Source organism: Trypanosoma grayi, assembly GCF_000691245.1.
Source record: "Trypanosoma grayi strain ANR4 Tgr_158_V1, whole genome shotgun sequence".
NCBI lineage: Eukaryota > Euglenozoa > Kinetoplastea > Trypanosomatida > Trypanosomatidae > Trypanosoma > Trypanosoma grayi.
This window is the reverse complement of record NW_008825777.1, coordinates 1-26,736: the sequence shown is the minus strand read 5'-3', so window position 1 is coordinate 26,736 and position 26,736 is coordinate 1. Positions and strand designations below refer to the sequence as shown.

The following is a 26,736-nucleotide window of genomic DNA, read 5'->3' as shown; positions in this document are numbered from 1 at the left end:
TTTTTTTGTTTATTTGGTTTTCATTTTCTTTTTTACTGTCCTTCCCTCGTCCTTAGGATAGATCCCCCTCCAGCACTCGGTGCTTCTTTTCTTCGTATTTGCTTCGCTTCCGGTTCCTTCTTGCCTTCGGCACCCGGCTAGGCCTAAATTATGCAGCGTCGAGCTTGTCCTTCGCACGCTGCCCCATAAGGTTAACCAAGAGCTCCTGCAGCGGCGAGACCTCCTCACGTGGGATGAGGTCAAACTCCCAAACAAAATACATGAAGTGCTTCAGCGCTGTGTTAAGGTGCGACTCCTCCTGCAGCTCACGTATTTTCGCAAAGTGCGAGTAATACACGTGCGCATACACACGAAAAAGCCGCTTAAAGCAGACCTTCACACGTTCTACAAAGTCTGGTGGGTAGGGGTTACGATCCTCTGATGGGAAAATGCGTTCATCGTTGATCTGTTTCTCGATCCACTCCATCAACAGCCGCACATACTCTGGCGCACTAACCTTGGTTGCCTTTGGGTACTCCGGTGGGTCTTTCCAGAGGTACTCGTAACGTGGCCCCGACGACATGACTGGGCAGCTGCTGGTCGTGCAGAACTCCGTGAGTGAGCCGTACAGCACATTAGTGATGTTGTAGAAGTCGATGGTGTGGACGGAGAGCCAGTGGTTGAGGTCGGCACCCTGTGGAAGACGTACCGCCTTGCTGAGATCACCTGAACGGACGAGGGATTTGGCAAACTTGTGCAAGTTATACCGCTCTGTGCCCTCCTTGTGTTTCTTTTTAGGCTTGTATGTGCGGTCCGAGTCGAAAAGCTTTACCTTGAACTTTTTCATTTGCCTAAAGTCACCCCCTCACCCCCCTTTTGAAATCTATTGTATATATTCAGGGGCGGGTATTCCATTTGGCATCCATATTGCCGTCAGAAGTGGGGAGAAGAAGTGAGTAACTAGCCAAGACAAAGTCGCCGTAATTGCGTAAACAGACGCACGAACACAAACAAAAATACAAAAGCGAAAATTGCAGAATAATAACGCATAAATTGGCATTCTGCCACTTCGTATAGGCACTATATATATATATATATATATNAAAGCCCACGAGGTGTATGTGTGTACTTATGTGTATAGTACAAAAAGAGCAGCCGAAGAGGCCTGTCTACACTACCAGGCACGAGCACACACACACACACACACACGAGGGAGAATAGGAAATTAAGAAGAAACGGAGGGTAAAAGTCCGCCCACCTCAGACCCCAACCACTTCATCCTACTTTCCACAAGGATCTCCTTGAAAAAGGGAACGCAGTGGTTCAAAATGCTGGTAATAAAAGCGAAGAAGAAAAAAAGACCACATGCCCAACGCAAGACGTGCAATAGATGCAAAGCCGTGTATATAAACCCTTTCCCTATATATATATATATATATATATATATACAGAGAGATAGATATACATATACATATACATATATAGATATATTTATACCAGCATATATAAATATAAATATATAAATACTGTTTCTCTCACTGCACCGTAACGCTCTTTGCGAGGTTCCGCGGGCAGTCGACATTGTGTCCCCGTCGCACAGCAAGATAGTACGAGAGAAGCTGCAGCGGCACCACATTGATGATTCCCTGCAAACAATCCACAACTGTGGGCACCTCCACGCAGAGGGTTGTTGCGCTCAGAATCTCCGCGTCCTTCTGCGTAACAATAGCCACCACACGGCCACCGCGTGCCTTCACCTGTTGGACGGCGTTCTTGCTGCGCTCAAAGTATCGGTCATGGGCGCAGAAGGCAACCACCTTGGACTGTGCGTCCACCAGCGCGAGCGGGCCATGTTTTAACTCACCCGAGTGAATGCCCTCCGTGTACACGTAGCTCACCTCCTTCACCTTCAGTGCTGATTCCAGCGCTGTGGCGTAATCGTAGCCGCGTCCAAGCACGAGGATTGTCTGTTCGTTCTGCCATTCATCAGCAAGTGCGACCACAGCGTCGTGTACGTCCTTCAGGCAGCGCGCAATGGCGCCCGGCAATGCAGAAAGGCCGCTGATGATCTCTGCCCGCCGCTTCTGCAGACGTTTGCCCTCCTCTGTCAACACCGTCTTCACGTCGTTGCCATGTCCACTTTCCTGGCTCAAGAGCAAAGCAAACAGCGTGAGAACAACCATTTGCGACGTGTACGCCTTGGTCGATGCGACGCCGACCTCCACACCGGCGTTAAGAAGTATCGCGTGGTCTGTCTGACGCAACACGCTCGAGCCTGAAACGTTTGTCAACCCAACAAGCTTCGCGCCGCCAGCCTTGCAGTGCTGCAACGCCATCAGCGTGTCGGCGGTTTCACCTGACTGTGAGACAAACACGCACAAGTCTTCGCGGAAAACGTGTGGGCATCGATCCATAAGATCCGGCGCGTTCTCCACCATGATGGAGATGCCTGGCAACAGCTCCTCGAAGATGGGTCGCGTGGCAAGACAACTGTGGAATGACGTGCCGCATGAAATCAACACAATTCGGCGTGATCCCCGCATGGCCGCCACGGTGCTTGCATCCAAACCATCAAGATGCACAAGGCCCGTTTGGAAGTCAATGCGTCCACGCATCGATCGCGTGACACTGTCGGGCTGCTCGTGTATCTCTTTCAACATGAAGTGCTCGTAGCTGCCCTTGCTGAGGGCCTCCAGTGAGTGGTCAATCGTCTGTGCTACACGAGTGATGGGAACTGCCGCAGAAGCAGCATCACTAGAGCCAGCGGTGGTATAGAAGTCAAGGGCACCGTCGTGAAAGTGTGCAATATCGTCATCATCCAAGAATATCACCTCTCGCGTGTGGTCAATGAAAGAATTCACGTCGGAGGCGAAATAAATCTCACATGGTCCTAGCGCTTTTGTGCCACTCTTGCTGCTGCCTCCTTCTCCTCCTCCTTCACGGCGGATGCCGACCATCAGCGGGGAGCTCTTTCTACAGGCAATGAGTTCGCCAGGGAAATGTGTTGACTTGATTAAAAGCGCATACGCGCCCTCCACCATCGCAGTAACTTTCGTCGCGAGTTGTACAAAGGACAAGGTTGGTTCCTGCTTAAACACATACTCAATAAGCACAGCAATCACCTCCGTATCCGTGTCACTGTTAAAGTGGTAACCCTTCTCACACAGCATCTGTTTGACTGGCATGAAGTTCGTCATGATGCCATTGTGCACCACCACGAACGCCTTGTCATTGCACAGCTGCGGATGACAGTTCGCCACCGAAGGGGCACCGTGCGTCGCCCAGCGTGTGTGTGCGATGCCGATGTGTGTGTCGACGGCCGCATCCGGATCCACTGCAGCAGCATTTTCCGCGCTAAAGACGAGCTCACGCAGACTTGCGATATTGCCGACGCTGCGCAGGAGCGCGGGGGGCTGGTGCGAGTCACGGTGGTCAACGCAGAGACCGGCGCTGTCGTAGCCGCGGTACTCCACCCGCTTCAGGCCGTCGAGTAGCACGTTAAGGATATCGCGAGTGGTGCGACGGAAGCGAAAGTTAATGTACGCAAAAATGCCACACATGACGTTTTGTTGTTAATGCTATTGTTTATCTTCACTCCTCTTCTCTTCTCTTCTCGTAGTTGTGTATTATTATAGTTGTTCTTTTTCTTCGTCTTGTTATGTGAGTGCGGAGAGTTAGTCTGTGATTCCTACGGCTGCGGGAGGCAAAGCGCCCAACGGCCACGTTTTGCGGGCGCAAATGAAAGGGAGCCACCAGACAAAAATAGCCACCAAGCAACGGGAGCGGAATACGAACGCGGCGAGGAGGTGCCGCGCGGAGACAGACAGACAGACAGACACACGCACACACACACACACACACGCACGTCACTGCAGAAAACAGGCGAACAAGCGCACTAACACTTCCCCACGCTCTCACACACACACAGAGAGCGACAAACACAAAAGAAAGAAAAGATAACCATAGCCAAGTGGCCGTTGCATGCCCATTGATCATGACAAAAATAAAAAGCGGTACACAGCCACGTGTGCCACGCCGAGGCGTGGCTACTCTGTGTAGAAGATTGGCTGCTCGTCGTCACTGCAGACGTGCCAGCCGTTCCTGTTGACGCCGTGTGCGCCGCCGCTGCGTAGGCGCGCCACACGATTCCCGCGACCGCAGCCACAGTCTAGAAACTTGCCACAGTCGCACGGCTCGCGGGTGGGGAGGTTCATGCACGTGAAGACGCACCTGCGCTCCTTCAGGCGAAACCAAACCATGCGAAGGATTGTGAACTCCGAGTGCCGCAGCGTGGCACGGGCCCGCCCCGTCAGCGACGGTGATGCGAACGTGACGCAGTGCACGCTGCTGCTGCCGTGCAGGAGGTTCTCGTCGACGAATATCGCTGCCCCATCGCGGCCGCCGCCTACCCCGAAGAAGTTGTTGGCGCAAATCATGAACTCCCTGTTCGCCTCTTCCATCGCCCACGGGTACGTTGAGAGCACGGGGGGCGGCGGCGGCGGTGCAACGCGCTCCGGCGTCAGCAGCGGCGACGCACACGGCGACATGTTGCTGTTGCCCGAGCGTTGCATCCCCACACGCTTTCCGCCACCGATGGGGTTGTCCCTTTTATTCCCAGCGTAGTTATTCATGTCGGCGTACGTGAAGACGAACGTATCAGGGGTTCCAAAGAAGGCGTGCTGCGAGTGTTCTAAGCACGGCACCTCGGGCGTGAAGCAGCCAAGCACAATGTCGCGCGTAGCAGGAACTGCAGCTGTGCCGCCCCCACGTGTGGGTGTCACTTGAGACATCATCACAGGCGTCGAGGGCAGTGAGGCGGAGACGCCCTCGTTTACGACAAACACGCCGATGCCGCTCTCGCAGTCCTCATGCACCTTCTTCATGACACGGTAGAAGTTGTGCAAGGAGAATCCATCCTGCTCCGTATCGTAGCACACACGCCACGGCGAGTTCTGCAGACGGCGTGGCAGTGCGAGAAGGAGCTCGTGCAGCTCACAATGGGAGAGTGGCAGCGGTGGCGACGGCGGCCCATCAGGGAAGAGAGCCGCGGTGTCGAGGCTGCAGCTGCACGGCACCGACGCTGTCGCCAAGTCACCGGGAAGCACACGCACCGCCACGCCGGGGGGCACAATGCGGCACGCGCTGCGGATCTTCGGGTCCCTCATATGCGCAAAAAAAAAAACAAAAAAACGGGAGACAAGCCCACGCAGCGGGGGGAAAATAAGATATGTCGGTGTAGTTTTTTTTTTTCTTTTTATTTTTCTTTGCTTGGCGATGTGCCGCCAAAGAAGAAGCCGCCCCCTTTGTGTTTCTGCCTGCTTCTGTTTTCGCTGATCAAAGTTGCCCCTTCTTTCGTGTGGTCGGGAGGGACGGAGGGAGGAGAAGTGGGGCTCCTTTTTTTTTGTTGTTGTTGTTGTTATTGTTTGCTGTTTGCTGGTATTGTTGTTCTTCTTCGCTTCCCTTCCTAGACGTGAGTGCGGCTCCACGCGGTGTGTGGGAGAACTACCCACTTGGGCTGCTCACGTCCCCACACGCGCGCACGCAGAATTTGTATGCAGAGGTCAAACAAGAAGAGAAGCACAGAGAGAGCCCTATTCAACTCACTCTTGTTGTTGTTGGTTTCCTTATCCTTCATTGTGGGTTTGTGGTAAGAACAGAGGTGCCAACGCACAGCCCACACGACGCGAACTCAGCACATGCGTGTGCCGCTTGTGTGTCTGTCAAGCCAAGAAAAACCCACCAAAAAGAATATGACAGCACTGCGAGAGAAAATAAGAAGCCGCAGCTGCTTCCCCACCTATAACAAAAACAACAATCGCCACAACAACGACAGCAGCGGCAGAGGCAGAGATGCCGCATCATATCTTGTACCCGATCTCGTAGCCCTCGTGAACGGCCTGCAGGAGGTCCTGCTCCCCGTGGCCCTCGCCGGTGTAGCTGTCACGACACGAGCCTGCGGTGTAGATGCTAAAGTCAGCGATCATCTCGCCGCGCTGCCTTGCGCCGTCCTTCATCCACTCATAAATCCACGTGCCGACGGAGATGTTTGGCAGCATCCCATACGCCCACACGATCGTATCACACTCCACAAAGTACTTGCGTGAGTCCGGCGCCACCATGGATATATGCACGCCCTTCTTATCAATGTTCTCCACTAGACCGTGCTTGATGATGGTGCCGCCGTGGTTGCGAATCCACAGCTTCTGTGACCACCCCTTGCCGCGCGAGAGGTCGGCGTCCTTGTCTGCCTTGTTGAACAACACAATATCACGGTTGTTGCGCGGCGCCCGCTCAGCTGCGTGCGGGTCAAGACTGCCATCGTCAAGGTTGACGCCCCACTCACCGCAGTACTCCTCAATGCTCCGCGAAACACGCGGGTCATGCAGAAGGTATGACGCCACATCATGCGAGATGGCGCCGTTGCCGATAATCACAACGCGACGGCCGGCACGCACACTGCCATTGAGAATCTTCTCAAAGGGCACCACCAGCGGGCACTCGGAAGTACCGGGTATTTGGTGCGACGTGGCAGGGCGTGGGAGACTCCCACAACAGAGCACTACCGCGTGGAAAAACTGATGGTTCCGCGCCATCTCCTCTCGTGTGAACTCGGCGCCAAGGCGCACGTTGATGGTGGACTGGCGCAGCTGCCGCGTCCAGTACTCCAGCACGTCCTGGTAAGTCTCCTTCCCCGGGACCACCTTGGCGAGATTCAGCTGACCGCCGATGCAGCCTGACTTCTCAAAGAGTGTCACGTCATGACCGCGGCGCCAGAGCGTAAGCGCGCACGTCACACCTGCAGCACCGGCACCCACAACGGCGATAGATTTCTTGTACTTCGCCGGCGCCCACTTCCTCTCCCGTTCATAGCCGCAAATAGGGTTAAGCGCGCATGTAATGCGTTGATGCTTGTATAGCCGATTGATGCAATGATTACACGCTATGCAAGGCACAATGGCATCCGTGTGGCCCTCCTCTGCCTTGCGGATCATCTGCGGATCTGCCAGCAACGGCCGAGCAACGCCCACCATGTCGCACACGCCTTCCCGCAACAGCCGCTCCGCCACCGCGATGGAGTGCACGCGGTGCGTCGCCACAACAGGTATATCGCAGAGGCTATGGGAGTGTAGATGCTCACGTACGGCCCGCACACACCGCGCAAAGGCGGCCTGCGGCACACCCGACGCCAGCGTCTGAACAGGGGAGTCGTGCATGCCGACACTTGTGCTCAGCAGATCAACACCACCAAAGCGCGCGAGGGCCTCTGCAACTGCAATCGTCTCCGCAAGTGGTGTACCACCCACCTTCAGATCATGTACACAAAGCCGCACTGACACCAGGAAACGCTCCGGCTCCGCCAGCGCCTGCCGCACAGCCTCCAGCACACGCAGCGTCGCCTCCAGACGCCCCTCAAGCGAGCCACCGAACCGATCACGGCGGTTGTTCACGGCGGTGGAGAGAAAGTTATGCAGCAGCCCGCCTTCACTCACAGGTATCTCAATACCGTCGAAGCCTGCCTCCTCCGCGAGGCGGGCAAACCGCGCGTGCTCAGACACGATATAGTCGACAAGTGGTCCTGGCAGGCGCCACGGGTGGGCCTTCGGGAACGGCTGCACCGACGATGGCGTTGACGTGGAAGAGATGAACCAGCGTCGCCGTGCCGCACGGCCAGGGTGCAGCGCCTGAGCGAGAATAGTGCCACCCTCCTGGTGCACGGCGTGTGTCACGCGCGACAACGCCTTGGCCGCATCGTGAGTGCCGAGCGCCATGCTGTCGATGCGCCACTTGCCCAGACGCGACACGCCTAAGCCACCGCACACAATGAGCTTCGCGCCGTGCCTGGCGCGCTCCGCGTAGAAGCTGCCCAACGCGTCCATGTGGTCATCAGTCCACAACAGCAATTCCTGCTCCATGTTGAGGTACATGGGCAGCATGAGGAAGCGGTTGGGCAGCTGCAGGCGTCTCTTTGCCCCGCCGATGCATATGGGCGAGAACAGCGGGGAAGCCTTGCCAGCCATGCCAATCCGTTCTGGACCCACCAATTTGTTGTTGTTGCTGCTGTTCTCTCGTTATGCCCACTCTTCCTTATTTGTTTGGCTCGGTTCTTTTTTGGGGTCCTGCTTCCTCGCTGTTGCTTGGAATCCCCTCCCGCTCCCGTCTGCGCCGCGCTATTACGCTTCGACAGCACCTTTTTTTTTGTTGTTGTTGTTGTCCATTCAAGCAGGGCGTCATTTGTTTGCATTCACACATGCGTGTGTGCGAGTCAGACGAAAAAAAAAAACAGCACGGAACCAATCAAAGAAAAAAAAAACGAAACGAAAAGAATATCTTTCCACGCAAAGCAGCCACCGCAACGAAAAGTGACGACTAATGACAACAACACGAGGAGCACGCCGCGATGCGAAGATTCAATATCCAAGCGGTTGAATGGGGCACAAGAGGCGTCAAAGGGTGGAGGAAGTAAGAATGCGTTGCAATGCAGACACAACGTGAACGTCAGCCACAGACAAAACAAGGTTGCCCTACAAAACAAAAACAAACAGCACTAATAGAAACCCCTAATTTCCCCTCCCGTACTCATGTTCGCTTTCAGTCCCCGATTTCTGTGGGGAACGGCAGTGCAAACACTGCTTGCAAAGTGCACTGCTGCTCTCTACTCAGCGGTGCCGCCATCACATTCTCGTCGGGCCACACGTTCAGTGTCGCTCGCAGCCGCCGCATACGATCGGCGCACGTCATGTTCGCAGGACTCACCTCAATACGCTCCGGCATCACCGCAGGCGACGATGCACGGTGGTGGGTATGGGGTACTTTCAGCGACTGCAGCTGCTGCATCAGCGGATCCGCGTCATTGGCATCGCCCTCGTGTGGCACCGGCGGTGACAACCCCTCTTTGGACACAGAGGGGGAGGCGAGCCGCTTTAATTCATCGTCGCTGAGTTTGGGAAGCTCCGCGACAAGTTTTTCTGCCATTGCGCCAGGTGTGTCCAACTGGGCCCCTGTCCCTGTTGAAGGTGTCGTCAGGGACGACGGCTCAAGACGATACAACGCAATGTCGATATGAGAGTCGCGCAGTAGGCCGTCAGTGTGGGCCTCCAACTTCAGCGCGGCGGAAGCCACAACACCAATAACGCGTCGCCACCCGCACTGGCACGGAATTACTTTTTCTAGCCGCTGCTTCTGTCCACGCTGCGGGACAATGTCAATGCACACGCTGACTTGTGGTGCAGCAACACTGTACGAGTCGAGGTTCTTCACAACAATGAGATAGGAGCCGTCTGTGAGAGTCTCCTCACGGCTGAACCCTTCCTTGCGCTTGAGCACATACTGCGCGCCCATCAGCACAAACACTGGCTCCCCAACTTCAAATGCCGCCTTTGCCACGTAGCTGTCAACCTGGTTCAGCGGGAGGAGAATGTTGTCCTCCTTCTTCCGCACCCCTTCACAACGGTCCATGTAAGCTCGCATCTTTCCTTCACACAGCTCGACGAGGCTTTGGCTGTTGGGTTCATCGCTCTCCATTGCGCAGCGGCGCACATAGTTGAGGATCTCCACACCGCGCAGGTAGTCCTGGTACACAGCGGCGTACGCCTGTGCGAGGCGTGAGAGTTCTTTGCGGTACTTATTGCTTCCGCTGATGCGGACCTGGCTGCAGTCTACATCATACTCGCGAGCCTCCGTGCGGCGAAGGAGGTCAAGCCCCTCCGCAAGAAGAAGCTTTTGTGCCATGGTCAATTCCCAGTATGCCGGTTGTGCACAATTGCGTGTAGATGTGTGTGTGTGTGTCTCCCTTCCCGGATGCCTCGTCTGCCAACTTTTTCGTTCGGTTCTTTCCCGTAATCTCTTTCAGTGGGTGCAAATGTGGGGACTCGGTAACCCCCCTGCAGCAGAAAACGCATTTACACATTTGTGACAACCCCCCACCACCACCACCAAAAAACAAAAAGAAGTACGCGAAGAAAAAAAAGGGGAAAAAACAGCAGTGGTAGAAGCCGTCGTAGTGACAGTGGAAGCCGGCCACACACATATACACACAGACATATATATATATATATATATACCCTCTCCAAGGGGGACAGTGGAAGATGAGATCAGGAGTCATCTCTCCATCTCCTCTCCCGCTTATCGGAAGCGAAAAGCACACACACACACACACACACACACAGGCACACACCAAATGTATAATATTCCTCCATCTGCTTCATATACCGCTGAAGAAACTACTTCTTTTTTTGTGCTTTTTGTTGTCACTCTGCACAGAGGCTAAAGAACGAAGCACAGCTCGTATCAGAGTAGTTTCAGGCTTCCCGTGACGTGGTCGACGAGTGTTTTGGGTGCCGGTCCCACTGCTAGCACCGTCTTGCTTCCAGGCGCAATCTGTGTGCGCCCCGCATCACGAATGAGGGCGTGTGGCAGGCCCTCACGCTTCGCAGCACGCAGCGTAGCCATGAGCCGCTCCTCGCTCTCACACTGCAGCACCACCTTGGTGCTGCCAGCGAATGACCACGCGTCATACCACGAGACCCACGCCTCATCCAACCCCCTCTCACCACCACCACCAGCAGCAGCAGCAGCAGCAGCAGCAACACTACGGCGACGGCTTTGTACGTCCTCTACCACAGCCACCGCTGCGTGGGCGCACTGCGACGCAATCTTTCCTGTGCCCATCTTCAGGTCCTTCCGCACGACGAGCGCCATCTTGTGCGGCTCACCGTGCTGTGCCAAAAATGCGCCCATCTGCTGCCCTTTCCCACGGAGTAGATTGGTTGGCCAGCAGCCACCACCGCAGCCACTACGCGACCAGAGCAGCGTCACAACCACGCCGGTACTAAAGGAAACAAGGAAAGAGACCACATCAGTTGCAGCAGAGGACATGTCTCTTAACGTGTTGCCTCTTCAAACTCGAACCCCCCTTTTTCTCCTCTGTTGTTGTGTGGTTTTACTTTCACCGTCGTTCGTAACTTCTCTTTAGACCCTTGGTGTTTCTGTACAGCTTGCGTCCCTTGCGTCTCCTAGTTGTTTGGTTCCAGCAATGCTCACCACACAGACCCTTTTTTTGTTTTTATGCAGGCCACATCGGATGCAAGAAGCGAGAGGTGGAAACGTGGCAAGTGGCGCACGCAAAGCCAGCACATACGCACACACAGAGACACAGGTACACAGACAAACACACAGGTGTGTGGATACATAGAGATATGCACAGATAAAGAACAGGATAATGTGGGGAGACATAATACTATTTCACGACCCAAAAACAAACAAACAAAAAAAAAATACTTCTCTTTATTATTATCATCATTTTTTATTGGTAGTATCTTAAAGACCTCGCGGACTAAGTCGGCGTTTCATACACGTTTTTCTTACTATATACACAGCAACGGCTTTGTTTCGTGTCTTGACTCTCCAGATACCAGCCGATAAAGAGGCTTATATACAAATCAACACACACACACATATATATATATATATATATAGCGAATTAACCTTTTCTTTTTTTCTCTTCGCCTCACCTCCCGGAGTGAAACACGAGAAGTATGATTGTCACGTTGTCGGCGCCGTGCAAGTGATGCACGACGTGGTCAGCCAAACTGTTTGTCACATCCTGTAGCAAACGCCGTGGTGTTGTACAGAAGCTTGGTGGGTCCGCAGCACTACTGCGCCGCTTCCCCCTTCCGGCACCGCACGGCGGCGGAGGTGTGTCAAATCGCTCTTGGGCGTTGTCGCACTCACTGTCGGCGTCGACAGCGCCGTCGACCGCGCCACTTATGCTGCCGGGGAACTGTGGCACGACCAGATCACTTATCAGATCCCCACTCCAAGTCGGGAGGCGGTGCACCGCGGGTGGTGGTGTTTGCTCCACATTTCGCGGCGACCCAATCACGCTGCGAAGGTCACTGCCACTGAAACTCTTCACAGTTGCGCATGAGCGCACCAAAAAGGGCACCGACAGATCAGCGTTGTTGCTGCCATTGTTGTGATCACCAGCGAAGCCCATCTGTAAGAGGCGCGCACGCACAAACTCTACCACATCGGAAGTGGTCATGCAGTCCCACAATCCGTCGGTCGCTAGTACGAGGAATTCGTCGCCCGTCAGCTCCGCCTCATACACGTCAGCAACGTTGCTAACAATATTGCTTGTTACACACTTTCCGCTTTCCTCACGCAGGACATCAGACAATGAGCCTACGCGTGAACTCACGAAAAATGCTTCAGCATCAGTGATGTTTCTGCTCATTGTGGAGGAGCTAAATGAGAGTGGAAGATTCACCGCACCGCTACTGCTACACGCACCACAACTCGTATCTTGCAGCGGCGCCGTAGTGTCCACATGCGGTATGGCATCGTCGACGTCCGACTGCGTCTGCCACCGTTCTGGAGGCAATTTGTAAAGAAAATCGCCAAGCGACCGCGTCACCTCCAGCGCGCCATCGACGCGGTCACACTCGATGAAGCCGCCGCTTTGCTCGACACGTGTCTTCTCAGTGGGAAAGCTCGGAACACGATGATCAACGGTGCTCAGAAGCACGCTACCGTCGGAGATGCGGGCAAGAACAGAGCGGCTGTCACCAAGGTTCGCTATAGAGAGGTAGAACGGGGCAGCACCGTCGGTTGTCGTTGGCACGCCCTGGTAGAATGCCACGACATTTGCGGTTGTGCCGACGCGGCCTCTCTGCGATTCTGGTGTTGTGTCGTATAGCGTGCGGTCCAGGTGAATAAGCGCTTGCACAAGTGCACTGCTGAGGAAGCGTTGCTGTGGGAGAACCTCGGGTGGTGCCGTCTCTCCAACAACGTCATCCTTGTCTACCCGTGATGATGATAATACCAGTGTTGGTGATGATGATAATGATGAAGCTCGGTTGAGCGCCTCATTCAAGTGCTCCAGATAGCACAAAGATGCCATGTTCGCCATGCTGTCCCCATTGTGTCCGTCAAAGACGCCATACATGCTGTACGTAGGCGGAACCCCTTCAAGCACGGTACACTTTTCGGGAAACGGCACCTGCTCGTGGATGCACACAGCGTCCTCCTGCGACTTCCTGTGGCCACCCAGTGTGGTGTGTGCCACTTCCGTGATCACTGATGCTGCGCGGCGCGTGGCTACTGCCACACGAGATGCTGCGGTCGGCAATGACGACGAAGCAGAGATTGGCAAAGGCTGCTGGCATGGTGAAGAGACTTCAGCTATGGGATCACAGGGGCAGCGGCACGGCTGCATTGCGCCATGTAGGGAAGGAGAATGTAGAGAGTACCTCTTTCTGAAGGACGCGTCACTCGTCTGACAAGAGACACATTCGTCTGATGTCTGGCTCCTTACAGCAACACCTCTGGTGATGTTTTGGTTAATGTTCTGTAATGCAGAAATGAACGATGTAGACTCATTCATCGGGAGTGGGCGCAGCGGCGAGAAGCCACAAGCATTGCAGCTGTTTGTGAGTACGTCGAAGGGTGTGTGTGGCAGTGGCGGTGAGAGAAGCGGTGTGTAGGTCAACATATCATCATCGAAACTTCCACTGCTGACGCCATCACGGTAGCGCCTAGAGCGACGACGGTTGTACTGCTTGCCTCCTAATGGTGAAGAACTTCGACTGTCCAAGAAATCCGGCAACAAAGGCATTGTATCGAGAAGCGAGAAGCGGCCGCGGTGTGATGTTTCCTCCTCCCTTTGTGGCAGCAGCAGGTTCTGTAGTTCATGGTGTCGTACGGACCTGAATTCTGGGGCACCACCGAGCCTGGCACTGCAAGGCGAGGATGCATTGCTAGAGAGCGGCTCCATCGATGAGTGCATAGCCCCCACTTCTTCACCTGCTGCTGCTGATGCTGCTGCTATTGGTATTTCTATGCACCTAAAAGATCTCTCTATGACAGTTTTGCAGCAGCAACCAGCAGATCTAAATAAGAAAATGGCACAATGCGCTGAAAGAGCAGCAGCCACTTCTTTATTTCTTCCACAAAGGAGGGAAAGATACCAAAGAGAAATAAAAAAAGACAGAAAGGAGAATAATGTGTGCAGCTGCTGGTGACCCTTATTTAAACTGTCCGCCCAAATACGCATACCCATTTCTCCGTGCATTGTGCCACACAAGATCACAGTATAATTCAGCGTGTCCACCCAAGCGGCCGGTCACATTTCCATGGTATTGAAGGAGAAGCCAGTTCCTCTCGGCTGCGCCTAGTTCTGGAAAAGTGGTAGCAGAATCTCTTCAACAACAAACGACAAAGCCGCAACCGAGTCCGCAGTCACGAACACACGACCTGTACGATAGACCATTGCCTCCACCTTCATCTGTGGCTTTGCCACCAATGGGCACACCGTTGTTGCTTCTCCTGTCCTTGATGCTGGTGCCCCTTCGCCCTCTCCCTCTCCCTCTGCCGCTGCCTGATGTGGTGGCAGTGCCGTGCCATCCACAACAGCAGGCTCCGCTGAGGCAGACTGCAACGAGCGTGTTGTCTCACTCTCATGCCGCAGTCGCTTTCGCCAAAAAAAGTCATCCGCATCCTCGCCGTTCTTCTCAGCCGTGTGTGGCACCGCCACAAACATGCTACCCATTGGCATTACAGACATCATCTCACTACCAAAAAACGCATCAGCCTCGCACTCCTCTTTCTTGCCGCCACCTGCGGCTGCCGCGCCGCGCACAGGGAACGGGGCCGGCTGCTTGAAGCGGCACACAATACGCAGTGTATGGCGGTATTGGCGGCACGCCACAGAGCTGTCCGTCAGCGCGCGCCACCAGAGGCTGTTGTGCGTGGCCTCTCCCTCTCTTTCTCCTGCAGCGGCACGCAAAGAGGAGGACGCAATGTGGTCACGTAGCCTAGCCGCTCCAGTCTCCGATGTGTTAACGTGGCGTTCTTGCTGAGGCGACGGGACTGGATTCAGCACCACCTGAAAGAACACAATACTCTTAGTGTCGCCATCAACCGCTGCTGCTGCTGCTGTTCGCGGCGGCAGACGTTGCACCACATATGCATACACAAAGTCAGAAATCGCCAAAGCCGCCTCAACACAGCCACTCGACACAACACGAATGGCACCGCTCGTGTGTACAGAGGCGACGACGCCGCTGTACAGTGTGCCGCCGACGCACAGCAGTGGGAAGCGCAGGAGGCAGCCAGTCGCCTCCGCCGCAGCATTCCGTAGCAGCTCCGCGTTCCACGAACGGTGGAAGAGATCGAGCACGTCAATGGATCTGTGCCCAAGCTGAATGCCTATGAACACAGCGCCGACACTCCCCTCCATCCACTTCTACTAGCACAGCCACAGACAGAAAGAAAGAAAGCAAGGGAGACAGTGAAGCCCAATGCAACGCGGGGTAATGAGCAAAAAAACTGGCATGTACAAAGCAGTACCACACCAGCACCCACATGCAGTGCAACAAGCACACACACACACAGACACACAGAGACGCACACATAGATAGATAGATAGATAGATAGATATAGGCAACAACATTCAAAGCAGTTTAAGCAACTAGGCACCAGGACGATAAGCGGCACTCAGCATCCCAGGCACTGCTGCATGACTTCACTCCACCCTCTCCCTCTCTCTCTCTCTCTCTCTCTCGCTCCGTTTTATCTTCTTCGCACCCACAGACGCACACACACAGAGAAACATCGACACTTTCCTTCCTTCACAATAAAAAAAAAGCCCAGCGACACCAGACGCCGAGAAAATTAATTTCGTCTCGTATTACAGGCCCAATTCCATACGCAGCTGCTCAAGTTTTTTTGTGTATTCCTGGTGGCGTGCCTCCTTCGCCGCCTCCACAGCAATGTTAATGCGGGTGCGTGTCAAGCGGCGACGGCGCACTTTGGCCGTGCCGTCGCTTGCAGTGGCGCTCCACTTAAATGCGCCCTGGAGCTCCTCCTCGCGGTTGGGCCACCGTCCCGCGTACATCCACTCCCCTACGTCCCACAGCTGCAGCTCTTTGCGCACAAGCTTCGACCCGCCAGGGCGTGGCGTACTCTTGTCCACGTTGTCCTTTGCCCACCGCCACCCTGCTGTCGCTGCTGCTGCTGCTGCTGCTGTTGTTGGCAGTGTTGTTGCTGTTTTTAACATGGAATTGTGTGACACGACTGGCGCCACAGTACTGCGCATCTCCGCTGTTGCATTGAGCGTTGCCATGTCCACAACTACACCATTTTCGTCGTCATACGGGAAGGTCTGGTGCGGCATCCACCGCCGCCGTCCGTTGGAGTCAGTAACGCGCTCCTCATTCTCATACACCACCACTGTTTCCATCGCGTGGAACTTCTTCATGTCGTCCTCGAAGACAGCCTTGAGGTCCGCCAGTTCAAAACGGCAGCGATCGTCCTCCTGCAGGTCCAGTAGCCGCTGCGGCACCACACCGCTGGAAAAATAGGCCGCAAAGTCGAATGTGCCGCCGTTGTCGCGGAGTTGCATCCGCTTCTGGTTTACACTGCGGAATGCCTGCATGAAGCCGGCGGACTGATCACCCCTGCCAAGCTCGCTCAGGATGAAACAGTCGCGCAGACTCCGCTGCGAGGCCTGTTGCGCCGCCGCTGCGTCATCCACAGCATTATTCGTCTTCTCCTTAATGTCGAGACCTTCTTGGGTAAACTGCACGTACAGGCTGTCGTGTGCATCACCCCACTCGTACACAACAGAGTTACGCTGCAGTGGCTCCTCCATCGTGATGAGTCGTGTGAGTAACGCCGCATCCCTCGCGGCCTTCACATTCACCTCGCTTTGCTCCGCCACTCGCCACTGGTGCTCTTCTAAAATTTTTTGCCGTTCACACTCCACGTACGCTCGTCGCGTATCATCGTCGTCATCCTCCAGACTCCTGTCCTCAACACTTATCACAGAACTCGAACAGCTGCGGCGCTTTTTCTTCCGCTGCGTCTGTTTACGCGGAGAGTCGATGCGCACTGCCATAACACCACGCGAAGGCGAGGGTGAAGACGCTCTGCATTCATCAGTCACAACAGATGGCTCCTGGCGTTGTTCCTGTTCTTGTGCCAGCAGTTGTTGCGGCGGGCTTGATGTCACTGGTGGGAGCACTGCCTCGTCAAGCTCCACCCCACCCGTGAGACCCCACATGGCAGACATCAAAGGCCGTGCAATGTTCAAATCAAGCGCGTAGCTGCCAGCAAGTGCGCTCCCTATCCATCCATTTGGCAACTTCTTTGAGTTCTCCAGCACCTGTGGCATCACTGCCTTCGTCTTTGCCTCGGAAGGTGCGAGATGCCATACGAAGGGCAGCTTTATAGAGTAAATAAGATCAGTGCCCCCCATGGTGAAGAGCAGCTCGTTGCTCTGCGGCAACGAGACCAACTGGCGTGTTGGGGGAATAGGTTTCGTGCCACTTGCGATGTCGGGCGCAGCAACAGCACCAGGATTCGTCAACGTCATGAGAACAGTGTAGTCACGATTCGGGTCCATGAAAGTCAATGGGGGTGACACAGGCAGCGGCGCACCGTTCACTATACACTCCGCATCTTGTTGTTGCTCTTGCTGCACACGCTGCGGACTCTCCTCTTTGTGTCCTTGTTGGTGTTGCTCCGTTTCCTCCCCTTTCTGATGCCGTTCGGGTGTTGGTGAATCTGGGGGAGGTGGCCCCTCCTTTACCGGATCCTCCACCTCATCGAGCCACGCCTCCAGCACCTGCCGCTCTGACGTTTCAACAGCACTAGCAGTAGCCGATTTCTCCTCCAAAAGAGAAGAAGCACCGTCCTTGACAGGACGTGGCTCCTGACCAAGCAGGAGAATCACGTCATCGTCAGTGAGTGCGGCGATGCAGAACCACGACGTGCTGGTGTCCTGCACCAGGACATGGCGGCCCAGCGGCACAGCACGTACAAAGTGCTCCCGCAACGTTCGCGCACCTTTACCACTCCCGTCTGTGTCGCGGTACACGCGGTGCAGCTGCACCAGCTTCCCAGAGCAGCCGCTAAGGCTCCAGAAGCGGAGCCGTGGGCGGCCAATCATGACGCTCGGTGGAAGCTCTTCGTGAACCGGCACGCGCAGCATGGCAGTGCCGAGATCGCACACATCCTCCGGTGCGCACTCACGCACAATTGGCGTCTCACTCAACACCACAGCCCGCAGTGGGGTGAAGCTCCACAGGACGCGGAGTTGTTGAACGTGCAGCTCCGCCTGCCCATCTGGGCCGTGAGCTCGGGACGAAATAAAAAGACTCAAGAGAAGCGTACCTGGCGATGTGGAGCTGTTTTCGTTGCCATTGCAGTGTTTGCAGAGCACCTGACACGGACCGACAAGACAGACGTTAGAGGCGAGACCGTCCTCTAGACGGTACGTGTGCGTTGCGCCGCCAGCGCCGCTGGCACCCCCACTGTTGTACGAGCCACACGGCACGGGCCGCTCTGTTCTGCTGTTAAAACAGCGATCATTGCCGGTGTTGCTCCTCTTGCTGCTTGTCCTGCAGAAGGTGGAGTGTGGCAAATCACCGCGACTGTCATCAAGCTGCATGTCCGCGGTGGGTGTGTCGACACTGGCGACGGGCGCTGTGAGCCTCACCGCACGATCACGCTCCACATCGAAGATGACCACCTCACCGACCTCATCCACACTAACAACAAACGGCTGGAAGTGTCTGTTGCCGGAGTTTGCCCCCATCGCTACAAGGGCGAAGGTGAGCGCAACTACCTTATTTTTGGCGTGCAGCTCGTGGTGGAGCACAAAGTGGGCAGCGGTGCTCAGCACACACACACTAAAGCGGGTTCGATCGGTGCCACATGCCGCCGCTACGTATCGATTCCATTTTAGCGGCAGCACCCGTCCGCGGCTAAAAACAGACTCCGCACTGACACACAGGTATGCGTCCTGGAGCTGGAAGTTGTCACGGCACTCAACCGCCTCCCAAAGCCCTGTTCGCACGTCCGTGTACCCATCGCCATTCTTTTCGTCATGACCTCCATCCTTCACGGTGGGGCTATACGTATTTGTTATCGCCGCAGGGTCCAGGTAACGCTGGCGATACACGCGAATGCCGTTGCGGTGTGCTGTGATGAGCAAACCAGCCGCAGTGCATATCGACCGCACACGCCTATTGGGGAATGGCTCGAGCACAATATTTGCAGGACACTGCAGGTTTGGAAAAACAGGCACGTGGGAGTCGTAGTTCTTTCCTCTGTGGCACTTCCTGGTGCTGGCGGCACCACCGCCAGGGGAGTCGGGCCTGCTGCTCCTGCTGCTACTATTGCCACGCCGTGAACGAGACCGCCGGCTGCGCGACGACACGGACGACGAGCAGGAGGAGCCGCAACTCTGCGGACTGACGGCATCCGCATCGGTGCCAGGCGACTGCGGATTCTGCTGGTGTTGTTCTTGTATTTGTTGTCGCGTCTGCGGGGGGATTGAAGTGGAAAGATCAGCTCGCATGCTTCATACCGTCCACAACACACGACCACCAAGAAGAAGCCTTACTCCTTGAATATTTTCTGAGAGCTGGACGGTTTGTTTGTTTTTCTCCTTTGTAACTTCACTATCGCTATGTGTGTGTGTGTGTGTGTATGTGTGAGAGATCACGTCAAGACAGACACGGCGGCAGCAGATGCGGCACATCGACAGGAAGGCACCGAGGCAATCGCAGCACCGCACACAAAGGGAAGAAACAATAACCCCCACCCACAAAAAAAAAAGGTAACTACTTGTACTGCAGAAACAATAAATCAAACCGATACTCACGTAGACCGTTAGCTTTCCGTGGGCGAAGTGTTACTGTATTGTTTTCGACTCGGGACGATATGGGAAGAAGAATGGATATATCTGTGCCGCCTGCGTGCGCGAAGACGATAACGAGGTCACGAAGCACATTGGCCGCGTTCCCGGCGCCTCCCCTTACCCCACCAGGAAAATAGGTACCATCTGAGAGTGCAGAAATCTCCTTAACACCACTAGAAGCAGCGGCTAAATCATTGCATGGAGGGCACTCATAACTCAGCGAGGTCAAAGCACGGTGTTGGTGTCTCGACTGCATTGCACAGCGCCTTTTTCAAGCTTTTCTGCAGCTGGGTCAAAAATTTAGACTAACTAGTAGCTACAACAAGATCTCCGTCCGCGCATTACGTTTCAGCCCATCCCCCTCGGGCAGGGGACTCAGCCGTGCGGAATCACTCTCGTGGTGCTGATCCAGTCTCCGAAGCAGCTCCGACGCAGTGCCCTTCTGCCCGCACACACACGCCTCCACCACAACCACCGCCAGCCGCGCCGGGTCGCACAGCACCTCGACGCCACTCACAGAACGTTTCATTCCCTCGCCGCCTTCTTCCGCAACGCCTCACGCAGATAACATGTGGGGCACGGCGTGTAGAGCGCATCAACCACAGCCCGCGCTATAAACACACTGGTGCTGCACTCCCAACCGGCACACAAGAAGCACCAACAGCACAACATTAAAACGCCAGCTCAGCAGCACAAAACACAACGGTCTGCTGCACAGCACAGACACAATGACACAAAGTCACCTGCACCACTCAGGGGCTCTGAGCCTCATCCACTCAGTGCCACGTGCCTCAGAACATATCCGGCCCACGCCACAACTTTCCCTACCACCAACTCCACAGGAAGAACAGCATGAAAGAAAACAAAGCGGATAGTGCACACAGCACAACACTCAGGCAACCTGCACAACACCACGCAGCACATTCCACCCAAAAGAAAACCCCACACCCAATGAAAAGAGAAGGCAGCACCAGCTCCCCATCACCGCAGTCGGGGTTGTCCTCACGTTCGGTGCGACGGTGCAAGGGAGCAGCAGTGCGTGCAGCAAGTAGAAAAGAAAACCGAAAAAGAAAATGAAAAAAGAAAAGAAACAGCCCAAGGGATGACCATTTGTCCAGTGCGTCTCTGCCCACGGAGGAGCGTCATCAACAGCAGCAACGTCTTACCAGCCGTCCACAGCGCAGCAGCGGTCCCCTGCACTCACCGNGCAGCACCAGCTCCCCATCACCGCAGTCGGGGTCGTCCTCACATTTGATGCGACGGTGCAAGGGAGCAGCAATGCGTGCAGCAAGTAGAGAAAGAAAACTAAAAAAAGAAACAGCCCAAGGGATGACAATTTGTCCAGTGCGTCTCTGCCCACGGAGGAGCGTCATCAACAGCAGCAACGTCTTAACAGCCGCCCACACACATCAGCGGAGGGGCGCCCACGACGCCGACTCCCAACACCGAGCTGCACAGCACACACACACACAAAACAAAGAAAAAGAAAAAGAAAACTTACCAGCAGTAAGAACTGCATTGCCCAAGAGAGAAAAGAATGTGCGTGAGACATGCCCACGGAGCAAGAAAACAATATGTGTTTAACACCCACCAGCCCACACAGACACTCAGTGCGCCATGATCGCAGAGGCGGCCACGACGGCCAACACAAGCGGCATCAACGCGGAGGCAGCAGCACTGCCATCAGCATTCAGCTTCAGATCAAGGTTCTTGCCGTTCGCCATCACAATTTTCTTTCTCTCCCCATGAGTTTCTGACTCTTCAGCTTTGACGTTAGAGTCCCCTTGTACTTTGTTGCCATCTTGAACAATAGATGCTGTGGATCCATGGCCATCTTCAGTGATAGCTTGAGACGGAGCATTGCTGACCTCCAGCTCTAAACTGGTTGTGTCATCACTGGTCGTGCTGCTCTCAGCCCCCGGCAGCATGGTGGTGCACACGTCCTCGTACCGCGGGCAAGCAATGGTGCCATCTGCACCAAAATCGCCTTGCACCTTCAGGAACTGCCCCTGCGGGCAGAAGTAGTGCCTGCTGGCACCAGCGTACTTCACGTACACCGACCCGGTGATGCACTTTATCTGTACGCACACATCAAGAACCTCGGTGCCATTTATCGTCAGATCGTTGCCCTTCACACACCGCGAGTTCCCACCGACGAGACTCCCAGGCATCTTCCTCCGGTCGCCATTAACGCAGCTGTATCCTTTGCTCGCCACAATAATGGGGCAGTAGTCCATCATGTCCTCCCGCCTGCCACCCAGCTTCTTGTCAAGTTTGGTCTTCTGGAAGTAACTGTACTCGGCAGGGATTCTTTCATTTTCTTCAATGACGCACTTCCCCAACGCCTGGCGGTCAGACGTACACCGCAGTTTATCATTGTAAGAGCTGTCGCAGAACATGCTGAGATAATTAGACGCGCCTTCCGTAACGCAGCTCTTGTTCTGCAGAAATTCACAACCAACCTTCCTGCCCCAACTCATCGTCTCTGCCTTCGAATAGTCAACCTGATAATAGCCCATGTCAGCGAACGCTGAAAGTGTCAGTGCCGTGTAGTGGCCAGCGCCCACAAGACCGGCCATCAGCTCGTCCTTCGCATTGCGCCGCTTCCAGTGGGAACTCACACCAAACTTTACGGACAGCTCCCCGTCGGTCCAGTTACTCTTTCGACGCCGTTGACGAAGAGCAGTGCGGGAAGACACCTTTTCCTCTGCTTCAAGAGTAATGGCTGACCTCAAACCCAACGGGCTGGTTTGTGGCACTTCCGCTGACTTCCCGTCCTCTGCCCAGGACATACTGTCCTCCAGCTCCATTCCATAAAAGTTCTTGCATTGGTAGTGATACGTTCCCCACATTCTTGTATTCCACCCATCAAAAACGTAGATCTTTTTTCCTCGGAAATTACCTTCGGACACCTTCCTTAGAGGTTTATCCATGATATCCACATTGAACCCCAGGGTGTGCGCAATCTCGTGTGCGGCGACGCGGACGGCCTGCGACGTGCGGGCAATGTGGCGCGGGCTGTAGTTGATCACGCCAACCAGCGGCCGCCCATCGGGCTGCACCGCGCACGTCGCCGCCCACGCAAAGGCTCCATCAACCGTCGGCGCAGCAGTGGCGTACAGCACCATGTCAGCGTTGTCGACACCTTCAGTGTGGTGATTCTCAGGGATCTTGAACCGGCCACAAACACTCGTATCAGTGTAGTTTGGCACAACGATGGGGGTAATCAAGGGCAGAACGGTCAAGCGATCCGTGTGGAGCTTCACAGCCTCGGGAATAATCGTGTGCTCGTATATCTCCTGCTTCTTGGGGGTCATGATATCCCCCTTGGTGCAGCTCATCTTTTCACCATATACATCAACATACTGTTCATTTTCTTTGTTGCATTCGGGCCCCTTTACTGAATCCACCATGAACACCTTGATGCGGATGGGCTTGTATCCACCACTGGTTGACGAAGGCATGGGGGGTTTCTTAAGAAACTCGGCAGTATCCGTCTTCTTATGGTCACGTGTTTCTGCTACCTCTGACACTACCCCCGTAAGCTTTTCAACGTGTTGCAATCCTTGGATAATAGCCGGCTTTCCGGCAAACCAATTGATGTCGTCGTAGATGCAGCGGTGGTGCTCCGTCATCGCGAGTGAGCTGCCGGCGCAGTGCACAAGGAGCAGCAGCGCGACGCCCAGGAGGCGGCACACTCGTTGAGCGTGGTTGTTGGTGAGCATTTTCATTCTTGCTGGGAGGCATCACAGAAAAAAGTTAAGCAGACGGAAGATGAAAGAGTGAGTGGTGGGGAGTGTCCTACAGCAACACAGCGCCCAGGGTCCAGCACAGCAACCCCGCAGCAGAGTGGACGCGCCGCCTCTCACCAGTGGCCACTACCATGTGCCCGTCGCCTGCAGCAAGAACAGCACAGCGGCCGTCAAGTGCCACAGGGCACACAGGAGCAACACCAGCGCAGCTATTGCGGGTAGAATGGGGGAATTACGCGAGACACCAGCATGATGTGCAGCCCGCGGGTCGTCTCGCTTACCACAGTGGTGCCCCACAGCCCGCAGGTACCTGCGCGCAAGCAGCTCCGACCGCAGCCATAATGTGCACGCCATTATGAATAGGACCGGAGCATTCGCCAGGTACAGCGTCGCCCCCGAGCAGCCAAAGCCAACGCGTAGCGCGCACAGCGACACGGCAGGGAGGAGGAAGAGCCACCCTGTAACAAGCACGTCCTGCAACATGTTGCCCCTTTATCCTCCCGCCGAACTGAGAGGGAAACACAGGGAAAAGAAAGGCAGTAGGGACGGCGCACACGCGGGCAGGAAGTTCGCATCCGCATGCGCACAAACATCCACACAAAAAAAAACAAAAAAGGTGAGGGAGCAATCATAGCGTAAAAGGGGCCGTCCTCCACACGGTGTTGGACAGAATGGGAACGCACAGCAGAGCGGCACGCCACCGCACTCCTCTCTCTCCCCCGTGCAGGGATGAAACATCCTCAAAAGGCAGCCATCGTCGCCCTCTCAGTGTGATCCCACAACTGCAGCCCACCCTGTGAAGATGCATCCGACGTCAATAAGAAAGAACAGTCACTCACGAGCGCCCACTCACTCTATTGTTCACAGGCAGCGTCGGCTTCCGCGCGGCGTAGCACGCACGCCACAGCGCAAAGAGAAGATCCGCATTAGCCACAATCTCCTCGCGCGTTGCCGCGACGCTCTCGACGTCGGCCACCCCCACCATGTCGTACGCCACAACCATCGCCTTGATCGCCTGCACGACGGTGGTGCAGGGGTGTAGCGGAAGCCCTTCCAGCGCCTCAGTGTGGAGCGGCCACCGCTCGCCGCTGCGCCACGTTGCGCCCACCGGCTTCTTGGAAAGGTTGACGACGAGCCGCTTCACCTCGTGGAAGCCCTCGAGAAACACAACAGCGGCTGTGGTCCCGCAGCGCAGGCGGTCTTTGATCTGACGGAAGAGCGGCATGTCGGTGTAGGTGTTCAGCACGATGCCCTTCAGCCTCGTCATCACGAACGCCATCGCCTCCTCTACCGGAAGCTGCCGCAGCACACTGGGTGCGAAGAGTGTGTGTGACGCCGTGCCGCTTATTTCATCGTCTGCACCGATGCCATCCCCACGGTCCAGCGAGCGGCGAATTACGTCCCGTTCGGCAATGAGTTTTTGTGCTCGCGCAAGATCCTCCTGTAGCTGCCGCCGTTCTGCCTCGTGTTGCCTGCGCAGCTGGTCCACACGCTTTTGCAGCTGCAGTTTATCGAATATGTCCGCGTGGGTCTCTTCTGCAAGACGGAGGCGCGCCTCTACATCTTGCACCTCGCGCGCCAGTGTGTCAAGGCGCCGCTGCTGGCAGAAGAGCTGCCAGAAAAGAAATCGGCGTTGCATGGTGATCCGGTGAGAGTGTGCCTCCTTCGCGGTTGCCATTGCACGCAGTGAAATCATCCGGCGCCGGCGGTCGTACCAGCGGCGCCACGCCGTAAAGATGCGGCGGCGCTCCCGCTCCATTGTCACCTTCGCGTATGCCTCAGCGAATCCTCCTGCGTATGGTGCCCTTTTGGTGATGGGGCCAGCTTCCCCAGAAGAAACAGTGGCCTTCTTTGCTACGCGCTGAGCGTGGGCCAAGGTCCAGTCCTCGTACGCCTGCCGCATAACACGTTGCCTAGCCTTTGCAACCACAATGGCGAGCTTCCCCTCTGGTAGAGTGCCGCGTCGCATGTTGCCGTAGCAACGCCAGCGCGCAAAGAACTTCGACAAGAGCACACCAGTGGACACCCGCGTGAGTACGGTCAACACTTTATCTTGTTGCCTCCGCATCTTGCGGCACGAGACAGCTTCCTTCCAGCGGGAGAGCACCCTCGCCACCCAACTCAGGTGGGAGAAGCGCTCCAGGGCCAGCGCGATGAGTTGTCGACGGAGCCGTCGCTGTTCACGGTCGTAGAATCCACACCACATGGCGAAGTAGCGCCGCAGCAAATGAAATTGATGGCGCTCCTCAAGGTTGAGACAGATCTCCTCCTGTTGCCGACCACGCAGGAGGTGAGACTTCAGCCGCATGCGCCATCTTGTATAGTATCCAAAAAGTAACCGACGCGCATGGAGACGGCTCAGAAGTGCACTGTACTTCTGCTTGCGCTGCACCTCTTTGCGTTTTAGCGCAATTGCCTTCTGCTCCCACGCCGCCGCTTCTGTAGTATCTTGCGTAATGATATCGTGCATTTGGTTGATCGAATGCTGGAGTGCATCCTCCACCACGTTGCGGTGACCGCACCACACCTTGCTCACACCATTGCTGCCCAACGCGAGCACACGCATCGTTTCTAGTGTACCCACGCACTGGAGCGACACCACCTCGTGCCGTTGCGTCTGCGACTCATTGGGGTTTATGAAGGCCTCACGAATCACCTGCTCGACACCAAAGTCATCGTCGGGGTTTGCGCTCCACCGCTCCACCAGACCGTCGGCATACGACACCCACAAGCTGCGGGAGCCCTCGTGTGGCACCATATCGCGCACCGCGAGCTGCACAGGAATGCGCTTCAGCAACTTGCAGCTCTGCTGGAAGGCGAGCGCGGGTCGTGGCTCATCGCTACGCGTGTTCCAGACATTCACGTAGCCGTCCTCGGACGCGGAGAAGAGAAGATCCTCCATGACGACCAGCGCATTCACACGACTGGTGTGCCCGCGTAATGCCGCCACCTGCACGCCAGAGGCGCAGTCCACGGCGAGAATGCTGCCAGCCATGGAGCCGCAGAGCACAACGTTGGCGTCAAACGCGGTCATGCAGGTGAGCGCCTGGTGTGTCTGCGAAACACCGACGATACGTGTGATGGCTTCGAAGTTTTTCTCCTCCTTGTCCCAGCGCACAAGCGCCATATCGCGGGAGCCACTGACGGTGGTGCCGTCGGCCATCGCACAGAAGGCCACAACAGGGGCAGCGTGGAAGCGACCGGTAGTCACCTGCGCAACGCACAGATGGTCGTACACTGCGACGCTGCCGTCGTCGTAGCCGGCCCACACGTGGTGCAGCACCGCCGCCAGCGCGAGCG

At 55.6% G+C, this 26,736-nt stretch overlaps 14 protein-coding genes across 14 annotated transcripts; all 14 read right to left on the bottom strand.

The window, feature by feature from the left end:
• Positions 1-148: 148 nt before the first annotated feature.
• Positions 149-826, bottom strand: DQ04_01581130 (cell cycle associated protein MOB1; the record flags this gene model as incomplete). The annotated part of the gene is made up of 1 exon (XM_009310891.1): positions 149-826. One exon carries the CDS (start codon positions 824-826, stop codon positions 149-151), a length of 678 nt encoding a protein of 225 aa, XP_009309166.1.
• A 688-nt stretch (positions 827-1,514) lies between these two features.
• Positions 1,515-3,539, bottom strand: DQ04_01581120 (putative glucosamine-fructose-6-phosphate aminotransferase; the record flags this gene model as incomplete). Its single annotated transcript, XM_009310890.1, has 1 exon — positions 1,515-3,539. The coding sequence occupies one exon, from the start codon at positions 3,537-3,539 to the stop codon at positions 1,515-1,517; it is 2,025 nt and encodes a 674-aa protein (XP_009309165.1).
• Positions 3,540-4,025: 486 nt separating this feature from the next.
• DQ04_01581110 (hypothetical protein) lies at positions 4,026-5,144 on the bottom strand (the record flags this gene model as incomplete). Its single annotated transcript, XM_009310889.1, has 1 exon — positions 4,026-5,144. One exon carries the CDS (start codon positions 5,142-5,144, stop codon positions 4,026-4,028), a length of 1,119 nt encoding a protein of 372 aa, XP_009309164.1.
• Positions 5,145-5,837: 693 nt separating this feature from the next.
• On the bottom strand, positions 5,838-7,997 carry DQ04_01581100 (putative 2,4-dienoyl-coa reductase-like protein; the record flags this gene model as incomplete). Its single annotated transcript, XM_009310888.1, has 1 exon — positions 5,838-7,997. The coding sequence occupies one exon, from the start codon at positions 7,995-7,997 to the stop codon at positions 5,838-5,840; it is 2,160 nt and encodes a 719-aa protein (XP_009309163.1).
• Positions 7,998-8,568: 571 nt separating this feature from the next.
• On the bottom strand, positions 8,569-9,708 carry DQ04_01581090 (hypothetical protein; the record flags this gene model as incomplete). The annotated part of the gene is made up of 1 exon (XM_009310887.1): positions 8,569-9,708. One exon carries the CDS (start codon positions 9,706-9,708, stop codon positions 8,569-8,571), a length of 1,140 nt encoding a protein of 379 aa, XP_009309162.1.
• Positions 9,709-10,266: 558 nt separating this feature from the next.
• On the bottom strand, positions 10,267-10,854 carry DQ04_01581080 (peptidyl-tRNA hydrolase, PTH2 family; the record flags this gene model as incomplete). Its single annotated transcript, XM_009310886.1, has 1 exon — positions 10,267-10,854. The coding sequence occupies one exon, from the start codon at positions 10,852-10,854 to the stop codon at positions 10,267-10,269; it is 588 nt and encodes a 195-aa protein (XP_009309161.1).
• A 631-nt stretch (positions 10,855-11,485) lies between these two features.
• On the bottom strand, positions 11,486-13,765 carry DQ04_01581070 (hypothetical protein; the record flags this gene model as incomplete). The annotated part of the gene is made up of 1 exon (XM_009310885.1): positions 11,486-13,765. One exon carries the CDS (start codon positions 13,763-13,765, stop codon positions 11,486-11,488), a length of 2,280 nt encoding a protein of 759 aa, XP_009309160.1.
• Positions 13,766-14,149: 384 nt separating this feature from the next.
• DQ04_01581060 (hypothetical protein) lies at positions 14,150-15,217 on the bottom strand (the record flags this gene model as incomplete). Its single annotated transcript, XM_009310884.1, has 1 exon — positions 14,150-15,217. The coding sequence occupies one exon, from the start codon at positions 15,215-15,217 to the stop codon at positions 14,150-14,152; it is 1,068 nt and encodes a 355-aa protein (XP_009309159.1).
• Positions 15,218-15,667: 450 nt separating this feature from the next.
• DQ04_01581050 (hypothetical protein) lies at positions 15,668-19,342 on the bottom strand (the record flags this gene model as incomplete). The annotated part of the gene is made up of 1 exon (XM_009310883.1): positions 15,668-19,342. The coding sequence occupies one exon, from the start codon at positions 19,340-19,342 to the stop codon at positions 15,668-15,670; it is 3,675 nt and encodes a 1,224-aa protein (XP_009309158.1).
• Positions 19,343-19,607: 265 nt separating this feature from the next.
• On the bottom strand, positions 19,608-19,940 carry DQ04_01581040 (hypothetical protein; the record flags this gene model as incomplete). Its single annotated transcript, XM_009310882.1, has 1 exon — positions 19,608-19,940. The coding sequence occupies one exon, from the start codon at positions 19,938-19,940 to the stop codon at positions 19,608-19,610; it is 333 nt and encodes a 110-aa protein (XP_009309157.1).
• Positions 19,941-20,000: 60 nt separating this feature from the next.
• DQ04_01581030 (hypothetical protein) lies at positions 20,001-20,213 on the bottom strand (the record flags this gene model as incomplete). The annotated part of the gene is made up of 1 exon (XM_009310881.1): positions 20,001-20,213. One exon carries the CDS (start codon positions 20,211-20,213, stop codon positions 20,001-20,003), a length of 213 nt encoding a protein of 70 aa, XP_009309156.1.
• A 1,078-nt stretch (positions 20,214-21,291) lies between these two features.
• DQ04_01581020 (surface protease GP63) lies at positions 21,292-23,415 on the bottom strand (the record flags this gene model as incomplete). Its single annotated transcript, XM_009310880.1, has 1 exon — positions 21,292-23,415. The coding sequence occupies one exon, from the start codon at positions 23,413-23,415 to the stop codon at positions 21,292-21,294; it is 2,124 nt and encodes a 707-aa protein (XP_009309155.1).
• Positions 23,416-23,562: 147 nt separating this feature from the next.
• DQ04_01581010 (hypothetical protein) lies at positions 23,563-23,919 on the bottom strand (the record flags this gene model as incomplete). Its single annotated transcript, XM_009310879.1, has 1 exon — positions 23,563-23,919. One exon carries the CDS (start codon positions 23,917-23,919, stop codon positions 23,563-23,565), a length of 357 nt encoding a protein of 118 aa, XP_009309154.1.
• Positions 23,920-24,271: 352 nt separating this feature from the next.
• DQ04_01581000 (hypothetical protein) lies at positions 24,272-26,599 on the bottom strand (the record flags this gene model as incomplete). Its single annotated transcript, XM_009310878.1, has 1 exon — positions 24,272-26,599. The coding sequence occupies one exon, from the start codon at positions 26,597-26,599 to the stop codon at positions 24,272-24,274; it is 2,328 nt and encodes a 775-aa protein (XP_009309153.1).
• Between the last annotated feature and the right edge of the window lie 137 nt (positions 26,600-26,736).